Source organism: Opisthocomus hoazin, chromosome 24 (assembly GCF_030867145.1).
Source record: "Opisthocomus hoazin isolate bOpiHoa1 chromosome 24, bOpiHoa1.hap1, whole genome shotgun sequence".
In the NCBI taxonomy this organism is placed as follows: Eukaryota; Metazoa; Chordata; class Aves; order Opisthocomiformes; family Opisthocomidae; genus Opisthocomus; species Opisthocomus hoazin.
This window is the reverse complement of record NC_134437.1, coordinates 4,091,867-4,105,855: the sequence shown is the minus strand read 5'-3', so window position 1 is coordinate 4,105,855 and position 13,989 is coordinate 4,091,867. Positions and strand designations below refer to the sequence as shown.

Below are 13,989 nucleotides of genomic sequence, written 5' to 3'. Positions count from 1 at the left end.
TCACTCACCAACAGCAGCTTTGGTTCCAACACTGTGAGCTGGGTCCCATCTCCTGCACCGCGGCAGTTCCCCTGCAGTCCCGGTGAGTACTGCCATGCTTATTTTCATGTCTACAAAATGAAGGTATCTGTGCGCCGTTCATCTCTTACCACAAGGAACCTACTGTGAATACCATGGCCTAGACGGCAGCGGGGCTTGGGTTGTCCTCAGCTTGCTATATTGTTTTGACTATATGACATTCTGTAACCTAATATTTCTTGCGGGAAGCCATTGTGTAAAATGAGACTGTTTCCGGGTATGTAATAATGTTTTTGATAAATGCTCCATATTGCATGCTTCAATTCATGATTTACAGTTTTTATCGGTAATCAGGGAAGTGGCATTTCCTTTCTTAGCTTGTCTGGAGGCAGAGGTGCTGGAGTTACAAAACATTTGGCTTTCCTTTTAGTTGCTGCTGCAATAGTAATTCTTTCCATTCTAGTCCCTAGCCTCAAACCCTTCCAGGCACTGTAAGGAAAAAAAAGCAGAATGCACTAGAGCAGGCTGCTGCAGTTTATGTGGACCTGAGACCATTCTGGCTGGCAAATTTTAGGGGAAGAAAGGATGGTCTTGCTGTGTTGGAGATTGGAGGGTCTGGATTAAGTCCCATCTTCATACAAACTCTCTGACTGACTTTGCCTATGCGTCTTGATTTTCATTTCTTTAAGCCCTGGTTACTGAAGGTCTTTTCTTTCCTCGTAACGAAAGGTGAGTTGAAGCATGATGGTGACAGACTGGTTTGTCACTAGATGGTGACAGATAGGTTTGTTCTGTTTGGCTAACATATGGTTGAAAGCCTTTTATTAGCGGTGTTCATTTCTCAGAAGGCAGGCAAGAAAAGAATAGATGGTTGTGGCAAGGGGTAAATGAGCGATCTCTTGCTATGCTTGTCCCTGCTTGACAGACAGAACTCTGAGGAGGACTCAGGGCTAAGCCAGGGCTGGTTTACAGCAGGGCAGTGGTCAGTGGCAGCCACATCTGGAAGCCAGCCTGCAAGCTACGATTGCCCTGTGGCTGCTCTCCGTCTGTCATTCACCACGTTGCATGTGTTAAGCCTGAAAAGTCACAGGTAGAGAAAAAAGACTTCTTGACCTTTTTGCTCTTTTGTTTCCTGCATTCTGCTCGATTTGAGGAGTTGTTGTAGTTCTACTAAGTGCTGAGTTAGGTCAGTTCCTCTGGCTGTCCTGTGTTGACATCGTTTACCGAATGCTTTCCCTTTCTGCTCAGAGTCTCTCCCCACAGGTCATGTTTGCCCACTGAAATGTGAAATATGAACTGTCGGTGTTTTGTTCTGTATCTCAATCCCTTCCCTTTGTAACTAACCTCCTTGCTGGTGTGACTGTAACCAAATTCCTGTACCTGCATGGTACTTAGCAGGGCGACAGCAGGCAGGAACGTGCCTCTCCACTCTCCTTGTTGTCTTGTGCTCTTACGTACAAACTACTCCCTACGCTTCAGACTTGACAGAGGTGTTTGGGTGCTTAGACCCACCCCTTAAGCACTAGTTTATTATTGCTGTTTAACTAATTGCCATCAAAATCAAGAGGCATAAGGCATAACCTTATTCAAAAGGTGAATTCTGCATTCCCATTGAAGCCAACAGCAGGCAGGCAACTAACCACAGAAAGATTTCTGAAAATCTTGCTGAGAATCTTAAAGAACATTGCAGATCCCGAGTCCTTTTCCCCAGGGAATTATACACAGAAGATCTCGCTTCCCAAATTAATGCTTAAATTTAAACCTCCCTGATGCTAGTCCCACCACAGAGGTGTCTACACAGCAGTGGCTCTGCAGCAGCCATCTGCTCTGGCTCCGTTAACCAGCAGCAGCGATCCTATAAGTAATAGTTGCTGTAACATCTTAGCTAAATAAATCACATCGTCCTCTAATCTCATGCACAGGGATAGCATCTGCTCTTCATTTGCCTATGAGACGGGGCTTTGTGTGCCAGCACATTTCCCCCAAGCGACCTTCTCAGCAGCCCTAGGAGACTCTACACTTACCCAGGTAAAATCCCAGCTGCTGAACCCCCATTTTACAGCGATCGAAATTGGACCGAGCAGCTTTACCTACCCATGAAACACCCAGGTCCCACATTCATCCGCCTTCGTGATGTAATTTTCAGGCAGTAGCCCAGAACAGCCAGTTGCAAGGGAAATGCCATAAATCCAGCCCTCACTTGTACTGGTTTGTTCCACTGGGGACATGAAAATAAAATCCCCTGGGACCAACTCGAGTTCATCATCATTCTGGGGGGTGTAAGGATAGATCACTTGCAGAGTCTGGGGGAGAAAGAGAAGCACAAATGAATGAAAGGATTGTTAACTGAAGGGAACCTTTAGCAGAGTGGGGCAGGAGCACTCCCATACCGGACCTTTAACCTTAGCAAGGTGTGAACAGCTCTCCCTGTAATGCATCGCTTGGTGATTTATCCAGGAAAGCTTTGCCTTCAGGGGATTCCTGCCACTTCCCAGGCTTTGCTGTTGGAAAGTTTTCTAGGTATTTACTCCTTCTTCCCTCTTTGATTCCAGTTGTGTCTTTGATAACCAGGAGGGAAAGGTGGGGATGGTTTTTTAGAGTGAGCAAAAACGTGACCATATGCTTACATCTAAGCACCCTGTTAAAAATGGAACCAAATTCTTACTGAGACCTGGAATTTATACAGCTTTAGTGGTTAGTGACCATTTTTGGTTTACCTACTCATGCTTTATCTGAAAGAGCAGTTCTCCTTGTTGCTGTTGCTCTTCAAGACAAGGCAGAGACACTGTCGGGGGGCTAATAGGTTTGACTCTGTGACTCCCTGCTCTCAAAACCGTTCATGAGAATGCACAGGAAAAAGCACAGGTGGTGAGAAATACAGGGATGTGGCCACATTGTTTTCTTTTTATTTCCTATCACCAACAGGATTAAGTTGAAAGGTGGGGGAAAGATCAGTGAGTGTGATTCTGTAATCTTCTCTTCACTGGAGCGTGAGGAAGCCACACGTATTAAATGTCTATCAGTAACTTTCCTTGGAAATGGCTACAGCAGTCCCCCATTTAAAAGAACAAACATGTTACTGTCCCTGGGCAAGCCTAACTTCTGCAATGGCATCACGCAAAGGAAAACCATAATCTGCTGGGCAGCTCTGATCTCCTGATGGTGTCAGCCCATTTGCTCACTAGTCCTCCTAGACTATTTGTGGTATCTTCAAAGGAAGATGGAAACTAGTCACTGTCACCTGATACCACAAGGCCAAGACTTTCACACATGGCTGCCTGAAGTTAGATATGCAAAGATGTGAGCTGGTTTTCATCAGCAACTCCCTTTGCAGTCATTGATAGCGTTGACTACTTGCAGCTTCTAAAGGACAAGATGACTCTTTGGATAGGAAAGGAGGCTGTCACGCATGGGAAGTGTGGCCTGGACTGGGTCAGAGTGCCGTGCATGAGAGACTTCAGCATTCCGGCGGCTTTGGCATCTTTTTACTCTGTGGTGTATCATGTGCTGGACTAAAACAACTTTCTCCCGCTCCGCCACTAGTTTTATGTGTTTGATTCTGGACAATGTGCTTTGGTGGGGTTGATCACCCCAACCTTAGGGGTCTAGTTAGCCACCTGAGCAGGCACCTCCTGGAGATTCCCTCCTCCAGAAGTTGATTCATCTTGTCCTGAGACAGTCATCTTGGGTGGGTCAGATGATTCACTTTGTGGAGGTGCCTGTTTCTCCACGCCGAGCCTGGGTGCAACGGCAGCCTCAGACTGGCTCAGACTTCGGGGTCTAACTCGGGCATATTTGCAGGGAGGTGAGATGAATCTTATGCATGGTTTCTCTATGCCCAAAATCACAATCTACAAAATGGAAATAATATTTTTTTTTTACCCTTACAATGTTGGACAACAACATTGTTAAGAAAACTGTGTTAGATACTGCAGCTATAGAACCTATACGAGTAATTGAAGTTTACAGGCCATAAGGGTAAACATTTCTTACATGATGAAACTAAATGCCGTGATTAGTAACAATGTCAAGTCTGTACAGAAGTAATGGATAGTGGTCAGGTGAAGACACTGGCCTCGTTCTTGAGAGATCAGACCAGCTTATGTTGAGCTAACAGGAGAGTCATTGTTAGAATTAATTAATCCAGCAGGACATTGGTCTGGCAAGAAGCAAGAAATGAAGTGGGTGAAATAGAATAGCAAGTCTAGACAGTATGAGTAAAAAGCAAAAAAAAGGCAAGATGGTATGATTGATGAGAGATGCAAATTCCTTAATCTCTGTATAGACTGCGCTGTGTATCCGTGCAGCTCTCAACAGCAGATATGGGAGTTCTCATTCATTTTGCAGCTTGTGAGCACTCGAGCTGCAAATGCAACTAAAACAGCCTACAACTCTGCTAGGTCCTCTTCTTTTTTATTTTTCTGGACTGAAACAAGCTCCAAAAATTTACCTCATGGTTAACGAAGCGTATGTCTCGGGAGAATATCGCGGCCACCCAGTCGCAGCCCAGCTTGACATCGATGTTCTGCGCTAACTTCTCCAGCGTGGGCAGGTGGCTGGTCTGGAAGTGATAGGCCAGCGTCACGTGGAGCTGCTTCTTATGGGGCTCCACGTGAACATCTGCAATGAGAAGATGTCAGTTAACAGCAAGTGCCTATCAAGATTAGCAGCTTTTTGAAGGTGTAAGAGTGTCTGTCACCTCTGAATGGGAGCCTGGAACAGAACTTTTAAAGATAGCTTAAGTGGAAGAAATTGTAGGCCAGTTTCTGAAAAACCTTTGCGGAAGTCAAACGTGAGTTCCCTATATAGGTTGCACCTTGAATCAGATTATTAAAGATTTGGGGTCTGATTCAGTCCTGAGTCACACCAGGGTGGCAGACAAGGTATCCTTGCCAAACTGCCAAAACTCATTTGCATTCAGAAAACAATGGGTTTCTGGTAGTTTTGAACCCACTGGGTCTTCTGCCAAAAACAGACACTTTTCCAGTAAAGGGGTGGCCTTTCTTGCACTAGCAGATTAGGATATCTCCAAAATTAGCAAGTTAAAAATCATAATTTTTACTCTCCTTCCTCTGTTCTCTCTCCTACAGTAGTAACCGCAAATCCATGGAATTTACAGGTTCACGCGAGTTGATTAAATCTTTCCGGTAGACACTAGTTGCATTACCAGTCTGCCCACTGAGGGTGAGGTATTCCAAAATTTGGAAACAGACATTGATATGATAATGATCCAAAATGATCCCGCAGAAAAAGAACCTGTATTAGGAAAAGATTCCAGGAAGCAGAAAGGTGAAAGTATATGCAATATTGGGACTCCTGCAGTAGATGTGGAAATCATAGGATACACTGTTTGCCTATAATTTATTCTTGCTTATTCAACCAAAAACTGCAATTAAATTTGACTGATTATTCAGTCAAAATTGCAGCTATTCAGAGACTTGGCTCCAAGTGCCAGCCAGGGGTAGCTTTGCAAGCTCATCCATCTTTTTGTTGATCAGTAAGAAAAAATATGTTCTGGATCTCTGAAAAAGCCCCAGAGACTTTAATGTGATAACCTGACCAGGCTGTGGACTGCAATGCAGCAATCAGCTTCCCCTAAGAAAGAACCAATTTGGTTTGAACTGGAGCAGTCACAGGGGCAGAAGCTTGCTGGAAGCCACTGATGTTTCCTGCTCCTGGGCCAGAGTTTTTGGGGTAAGACCTGCCCCTTCGGGAGTGTGTCGGTTTGAAGGGTATGTTTGTGCTGTGCAGGGGAACACTTGTACCACTCTCACATGGCAGCAGTCCTTGGACCCGCCTAATCTCTCTGTGCTTGTCTGCCTTCCAAAATGTGCATTTGTAAAGATAACAGCCATTTCCTCCCTCTTCTAAAGGGAAGAAAAGTTCTAGGTCACTGTCAGGTGAAAGCAATGCATTTCAGGGGTGTGATGAACCTGCAACATGTCTGTACCTCTGCTCCAGGGGCAGAGACCTGTAGGTGTTCTGCATGGCATTATGGGGTGCCTGTCTAGCACGGAAACACCCCAGGAACTCAGAAGTTGCCTTATCTTGATGCACTTAAACTCCAGGATGAGCCTGTGATAATGAAGGACTAAACCGGCTGTGTTGTGACTAGTCTAGGCTGAGTGCTACAGTGACAGAGGGTGGGAGGATTAGTCAGGGAGCTACTGTAGTGCTCCGATGCCGTTCTGACTTCCGAGTTTGGAGGTAATCGGAGGGCACCCGGAGAGCCTGTTCAGCAGTGAAGACCGTTGGAGCCTGGGGTGCTCGGGTTATCTCCCCCCTCCCAGTTCCTGATGGGTTCCCCCCTCCCAAAGCAGCAGAGGACCAGGCAAAGGAGCCAGACGTGTCGGTACGATAGGGCTATTTGAAAAGGTTCCCTTCTAGGTTGCCAGGGTACTTGAGGTCTTCTCACAGAACCCTGTTTGCATCTCAGAAATGCAGTGAAAAATCAAATGCAGCCTTTACATCGCTGAGGAAAGTTTTGTGGCAGTGGCTTGAGGTAGTGAGTAGAGCAGGAAATGCTCAGCCCTGCAGACAAAGTGTCTATCTGAAAGGTTAAGGAACCACCAAATGTCAACTTCCCTTTCAGGAGATAACACTTGAGACTAAGTGTGAGGTGATCTTTCAACTGAAAAAGCACTGAAACCCAAAGCACCGGGTGGGGTGTTCCTCTCCAGCTCTTAACCTACAGGCCACTTTTAAAAACCAGGTACTGGCTTCATAAGCTTCATTTCTTTACGCCATCAAAACTTTCACTTCTGAAAATGCCAAAGCCTTGACCAAATCATGAGCTCTCTGTAGCTGCCAGCGTAGTCACTCACCTGCTTTAGAAGCAGCCTCTGCAGCGAAGTCTGCAGCAAACTTCTTGAGCACCTCAGCACTTTCTTCCTTGACAAAAAGCCCAATGAAGTTTGAGGACGTGTAGAGCTCCAAAGGCAGAGGGGCAGGGAATTTGCATTTCCACCGCATCACGGTGGCCTGCAGAGCTTCAGTGAGAGCATCGACCTTGCTGTCCTCACACTGCCAAAAGGAAACAGGACAAGCATTTCTAAGGTGCAGAATCGTTCCTGATGCCTGTGCTGAGCTCTCTAGTGCGCTCGGTAGAGAAAGGAAAGGCTTGGGTGCACAGGCATGAGTGGTCTACCTTTGCTATTATTCGGTGAAAAAAAGCACAGGGTCATAGAAAAAAGTACGTTTAGAAATCATCTGCCCCTGCCTTGTCCTCAAAGCAGCATCAGCTACCCCGAGCTAACCTTCCTAACCTCACCCCCCCCATTCTCATGTTAATGATCACTTGAGATTATGAGAATTTGGTCTTCTGCTGCTGCTTTTTTGTCAATACAACCTGCTTAAAAGCCGACTGCCACCTCACCAAGCCCAGGCATCAGGCGGTTCTGGTAACAACCCCCACCCAAGCTCCGGAGCACAAACCCTTCTGCAGTGACCGAATGAAGTGTGGAACACCTCCAGTCTGGACCTGGCAAGGGCTGCTCATGAATGCATGCATAAAGGCCATGGAAAGAGGAGCTCTGGTTTACCATAAAGAACTGACAAAGGGTGATATGTGGGAAAATGTTGTGAGCTTTGTTCTTCCCACAGATCTGCTTTGACTGCTGCCAGAACTCGGACAGCTTCTGAGCCAGGGGGCCGGTGGGGCGCAGGTAGAGGACGTACTCCCGGGGCAGGGTGTCATCGAGGAATGGGTCACCCACATGGGAGAACAGCCTGAGAGGGAGAAAGAAGTGTTAGACTGACAGATAAAGACGTATTTTTTTTTCAGCAAAATCAGCTTCCCCTGTCCTCACTCTCTCTCGTTCTCCCTTTACGGAAAAAATCAGCCCCGCGAGGTCAGGCGGAGAGGTGCACTGTCTCACTTGCAGCCCATTACTACTACTAAGTAATACAGAAAATTGGTTTTTAGTTTCAGACTGAGGCTCTGAAGATCTAACCCGAGTCACTGCTTCTGCCTTTCTGACTTCAGTGTATAAAACACAGGGAGGAGAGCACTAGAAATTGCTCAACATCTTTGAAAAGGCAGCTCTCAGTTTTCTGTTAAGGAGTAGAGTTCCCTTCTCTCACCTTTTTTTGCTATTACTTGATATCACAGACTCTCTCAGAGAAGGCTTGTTTCTGGACTGCTTAGTTAAAGCACTGAAGTAACGGCTCAATAATTTTGCTATTGTATCTCAGATAATGCCCCTGTTTAAACATTCCGTATTCTAATGGCTAAAATCTTAAGATATTAAATTCACTAATTTCTTTTACTCTTTTTAACATTTATTACTTCATACCAACCAGTCGCATGCTGCTTGAACACTTCTTCCACCTGTCGATGCCAGTGCTTTTTGTCTGAAGAGAGAACAAAATAAAAAGAACATTTCAGTGATGCTGGATTAGATGGCTATAGTCAGACCTATTTCTTGAGCCTGGGTCCTTGCTGGGGAAGGGCGGTAACGGTGTGTTTAGAAAACTGCGGGATGCACTTTCCAGACAGATTCTCTCAGCACTGGGGCTTTCTTTTGGACGTGCTGCCTGTCCAGTCGCTGTACGTTGTTTGAGGGGCCAAGTCATGCAGCCTGTTCAACATACGAGACACGGACCTCTGGGTTTGCCCTGCTTGGCCTGATGATTTTCTGGATAATGGAGCACTGGCTGTTGGCATTTAATGATCTCTTTGCTGGTCATTTGCTCAGCATGAAAATCAAAAGGTTTGGGTGTGGAAGTGCAGACATTGCAATAGCACTGAGGCCAAGAAAAATCCAACTGCCACCAGGGGGCAAAGCCAGAGGTTTTTCAGGTTACAAGAACCTGCGAAAATTCGCTAGCTCCCTTCAGCCCTTGCTACATTCAAAGTGCTCTTCTGCTCATTTCCCTTCTGGACGCCTATAAATCCCTTTCACTCCAGCTAGGAAGACCCAAGCCTTCTGTTCAGCAAGTCTTCTCGCTGCAGAACAAACCAGCACGGTGCTGTTTAACTTGCAGACATGTAATAGAGTTTTCCAAATGCTTGACATCAGCATTGAAATGCAGCTGTGGATCAGCTCAGCTTTGTAACACTAGAAACTGCCAAAATGAGGAATTCATCCAGAATTCAAATGGCATAAATATCTAGCAAAAATGATGAATAAAGGAGGCAGAAAAGGATAGAAACATTCGGGTTGTGGGGCAGAAGTCAGGCCCTCAGTTGGGTGTCAGGAGGCAAATTCCCCATGAATAGGTGATTTCAGAGGTTCCTACTTAAGGGAGGAAGGGGCAGGACTGGTCTCAAATGAGTGCCACAGGTCTGGTAGGAAGAATACCAAAATGAACAGGATGCTGGTGTAATCTAATTAATTAGCACACACTTGTGTGAAATGGTGGGAGTGGAGGATGGTCTGAAGAACAAAAAGCCTTCACAGAAGGCGAGAATGGGGTCTCCAGGCAGCTGTACCCTGAAGCCAGGGAAGGGATCCTACAGATGCGCAGTGCCAGGAAAGGATCTACACCCGCCAGACCCACCATGCTGCACTGATAGAGATGTCTTTCCCAGCGTCAGACAACAGGGAATGCATTCAGGCACCAGCACAGCTCCCACTGAAGGTAAAGCTCCGCTGGCTGCCGTTCAGCATGTGAAGCACGAGCAGGGGCACAGCCCAGGGACTTACCAAGGCGACAGCCAGTTGTATTCTTCCATTGTTAATTTGGCTGAAGCAGCCGCCTCCCTTTTGCTCTGTGGGTTATACGCTGTGTCTCAGAGCTGCCTGCTGTTCGTGACAGAAAATATGACCGAGGACAGGAAAACTCGTTTACACTGGCTGGCCTCGAGCTGTAACCTAATCTTACTAAGTATGGCATGTTATACTTTGATAATAGTATGGAAGACTTGCTGACATCTTTAAGCTAGAGGGAACATGTCTGACCAAAGGGACAAGATCAGTGTCCTATGTGCCCTGTATTATCTGCTGCGAGAAGATGCAGGCGGTTGATTGTAGGAAGTGGGTCCAGGGGAGGGAAAAGGATCATGACTCCAGGGTCCAAGCCATGGCTCTAGGATTAGGGCAGCTGGGACCATCCAGCATGTCTTGTTTGTGCCCACAGTGCTGTGTAGGTTGTTCACGGTGCTTCTGTTGCCCTTTCTGTCTGCAGTGACAACTTTTGAAAGCACTCCGATAACCATGCGGGAATATGCAGTGTTACCCACCAGCTCGTAGACATGTGTTGTTGACTCAGCTGTGTTTCAGCTCTGCCTTTGGCTTCCCCACCCCTTGAGTATACATATTTTTGTTCATTTTGAGAGTAAGAGGAAGGCAGAAAGATAATGCTGCAAAAAAAGGGCTGTGTTGCAAATGTGTGATTATGAAAATACTTCCTCCTGGAGCATTTTGCTGCCCTTATCTGCCAGCATTCATTTGAGATCAGCAGAGTGCTAGTCCAGGCACCTGCCTTCTGGAAGGATGTATCTTGCGCGGTCAACATTGTCGTGTGGTCTGTTCTATCTTGCTGACCTTTCCCTAGTCTGGCTCAGATGCACTATGCAAAACAGCCACTGCTTTGCTTTGAAAAGCAGTTCAGACAAGAGTAAAGAGCAAAAAGCTCTCCCCTTGCATGGTCTGGGAACCTTTCAGGGAGACTGCTCCTTGAGCAGAGCAATGTCCAGCTGCCTCAGCTGGCTGGCCGTTGATCTTTCCTGCCCTGGTTTCATCATCCATTTCTGTTATGTTGCCTTTGCTCAGTTCACCTCTCCTTTTGCCTAGGTTGTTTATGCTTTTTAAAACACAACTAAAATTTGACTCTCCTAACCATAGATCTTGCCACTGAAGTGTATCTGTCCGTGTTGCATCTGAGGCAGTGAATTAATAACACTCTGGCTTTGAAACGAGCAGTTTCTCTGGTTGCAAAGAGAGAGCAGACAAGCTAGCTCTCACTCGTTATTTACTCTCTCCAGACCCCAGAGCAGAGCTCTGAAGGAGTCATGCACAACCTAGAAGGACAGACGGTTCTGCCACCCACCCTTGTTGACTTGTTCGCTTAATGAATTGATGTTTCCTTGGAACAAATCGCACAATAGAGCTCTGCTGGAATTGACTGCAGCTCCTTCTCTGCTGCCTTTGTGCTCCCCAGACCCCAAAGGGCATTAGAAACGTTAGGCTGGGCCCCACACACTTTTGTTCATGAATGATTTCAAAAGGTGCCTATCTCTTCCATGAGGACCATAAACTCCCTTTTCAATTTAATTTTCAGTGTGAGGAGGAAATACTGCATAAAACAAACAAAAGCCAAGGTATATTTTTATCATGGGACCTGAAGCCAACTCTTTTTTTTTTTTCCCTCTTTTTTTTTTGTTTGTTTTAATTTAGTGCTGGGAATGGTGATGATGACTGATAGCCTCTGGTTAGTCACAAAACAGGGCATGCACTGTGTCCCTCCCAAATACCCTCCTCTGCAGCCACCAGCCAGAACCTGGACAGGACCAATCCTCTGGGTGCTCCAGCTCCCAGGCCCTGCCAAGATCACTTTTAAAAAGTCGAGTACTCCGAATGAGTCACAGCTATGTTTGGCCACTTACAGAAGTGGCCTGATTTTCACAGCTGCTGAGTGCAGTGGGAGCTGGAAGACGTATTCCGCTCCTGAGAAAATCAGGTCACTTAATTAGGTGACTAGCTATGGCTTAGGTGCTGAGATTTACTCATGCTGGGTAGCAAGTGTTGGCTGTAGTATTGTAGCTAGTGGTAAGAAGCGGTTTTGTGACACAGATGCACTAGAAGAAAGCCAGACAGTAACTTGTTTTTCAGAATCTACCAAACTGACATCACACAGTAACCATTTCTGGTCATGCAAAAATTGCAGCTGGATTCAGATAGGAGGTAGAAAGCTTTATGCAGCAGTACTAGTCCCTCGAGCCACCCAATTCCTCCATCTCTTAACTTCTGCTGCCTCTGAGATGAAGTACAGGGAATTGATTTAACAAATGCACAGCAACAGGAATTCTGAACAGGAGCAAGGGAGATGCTATGTCCAACTGCAGGTCTGGAGATGGGAGGATTTAGGGAAGGGGAAAGAAGGTCCTAATAGCAGTGTCTTCCAAAAGCACTACAGGTATTTTAGCCACCACAAAAAATCAGATTTTTTTGTTTCTTCAACCTCAAAGGCCTCCTTGAGACACTCTTCCACGTCAGATCACAAGGAAAGTCTTCCTCCACTCAATCACTGGTTAAACAGTATCAAAATATCTCTAGGAAGTGTCCCAGCTAAACAGTTCACCCCTTAGCTTGAAACATAACAGCGACCCGGTGTTGCTGCCCTGGCGTACATATTAATGTGTAAATGGTGCCCATTTCAACCCCAGCCCACTTAATGGGAGAGCATACTGCTCTGAATGCTACAAACTTAACTCATTACTGTTGAAGGATTTTTGGCTTCCTGCAATTTCAGCGTAGAAAAAAAAGGCAACGGGGGAATGTCAATTCAGCTAGGAAATATATATCAATAAACATAAAGTATAATGGCAAAATCCCATTTACTTCAGAGGAAATGACTGTAATGGGGAATGATGCATTAACCATAAAGAGAACTTTCAGTCTCAGAAGCAGCACACAGAAATCCTTCTCTGTAAGTGCTCAGCTTTCTTGTTCTAGTCCAGTTTAAAAAAGGCGGATGTGTGTGGCTGCCAATGATGCCGTAGTGCGTGGGGTAACGAACTGCCATGCGGCAAAGTTAATGCAAACAGCACAAGAGCAAGGGATGGGGGTGAACTATTTTGAGGTATTTCTTTATCTGCACCTGCATTATGGTTTATCCCTAAAAAGGTATGCAAACCTTGGGGTGTTGATGCCCACAGCAGAGATGAGCTGGCGTGCAAGGCGCTGTGCTGGGGTGGGGAAGATGAGTGGGTTTGTGCCCTGTGGCTGTGCAGGGTCCCCAGCCTCCATCGCGGCCAGGCTGGGCCACAGGGGCCGAGATGTTTGAGCCCTTGGCACATACAGAGCAGAGACCGCCTCAAGCAACCTCCTCTCCTCCTCACACGTTCAAATACACCAAGGCTGAGTCCCGCAGCTGGTTCGAACCCTCGGGTCCAGAAAGCCTGTTTGTTCTCCAGAAGCGATGTCTAATTCATATAAAGTCAGCCCCTCTGGCTGCTGCTTAGGACTGAATTTCCCATTGCCACTGGCTCTCTCTTTGCTATAATAAGCAGAGATTCAAACCCTGCCGTCGGCAGAGCTGACCTCTCTCTGTTTGTGAGGCGGAACTTGCTCTGCTGCGTGTTGCTGCTCACAGAGGCAGCAGAAAATGCTAGCAGCAGCCTCTCCCTCAGATCCACCTACGAGTTGTCTGCCTACAGAGGCACCAAGGGATTTGTGAATGAGCAATGGAAGGATGGAGGCAGCCTGTAACAGAAAGGGAATGACTATATCTTCCCTTTCATTATGTGCCTCAAGCCTAGACAAACTTCTTAGCTGTGAAAAAAACCCCTTGGAGGGATGAATTCATCATTTCAAGTAGCCCTGAATCTTTGGCCCATAAAATATTTAGCTGTGTAAATAAAGATTTTTTGGAAACTGCATTAAATGTGATGGAAGTACTCCCAAGAAGTGCTTCCAAGAAGGCTCTCCTCATCATTAGGTTCAGTTTGAAGGACTGCCTAACATGATAAGATAGGAATTATGGATCATAATTTATGCCAAATGAGTTAGAAAAGAACGCTGTCAAACAGAACATTTTTCTTGGGATTATAAAATAGGCGCCTTTATTTTTGCTTGTGTGTGTGTAACATATGTATTTATGTAAGCATATATTCAAATAGGTATATGTATCTATTTAAAGCTTGTATTTCTTCAGTCTGTGTTGGTTTATGGTAAAAGAATAGAAACCAAAATGCTAGCTGGCTCCAGGGAATGACAACAAATAGGCCTTTTCTAGAGGTGGCTGCAGGCAGTGCCTGGAGCACGTCTGTCGGTCCAGGTACAGGTCAGAAGCCTAGCAGTTAATGCT

At 46.1% G+C, this 13,989-nt stretch overlaps 1 protein-coding gene across 2 annotated transcripts in view; it reads right to left on the bottom strand.

Moving 5' to 3' along the window:
• The window catches only part of UBASH3B (ubiquitin associated and SH3 domain containing B), a 75,165-nt gene that overhangs the window by 18,936 nt on the left and 42,240 nt on the right, over window positions 1-13,989 (bottom strand). For both annotated transcript variants that reach the window (XM_075442403.1, XM_075442404.1), the window contains exons 2-6: window positions 8,317-8,370; window positions 7,560-7,746; window positions 6,843-7,041; window positions 4,469-4,638; window positions 2,113-2,321 (exon numbers count right to left, since the gene is read on the bottom strand). In XM_075442403.1, coding sequence (XP_075298518.1) covers window positions 2,113-2,321; window positions 4,469-4,638; window positions 6,843-7,041; window positions 7,560-7,746; window positions 8,317-8,370 — 819 coding nt within the window. The remainder of the gene's footprint in view (window positions 1-2,112; window positions 2,322-4,468; window positions 4,639-6,842; window positions 7,042-7,559; window positions 7,747-8,316; window positions 8,371-13,989) is intronic.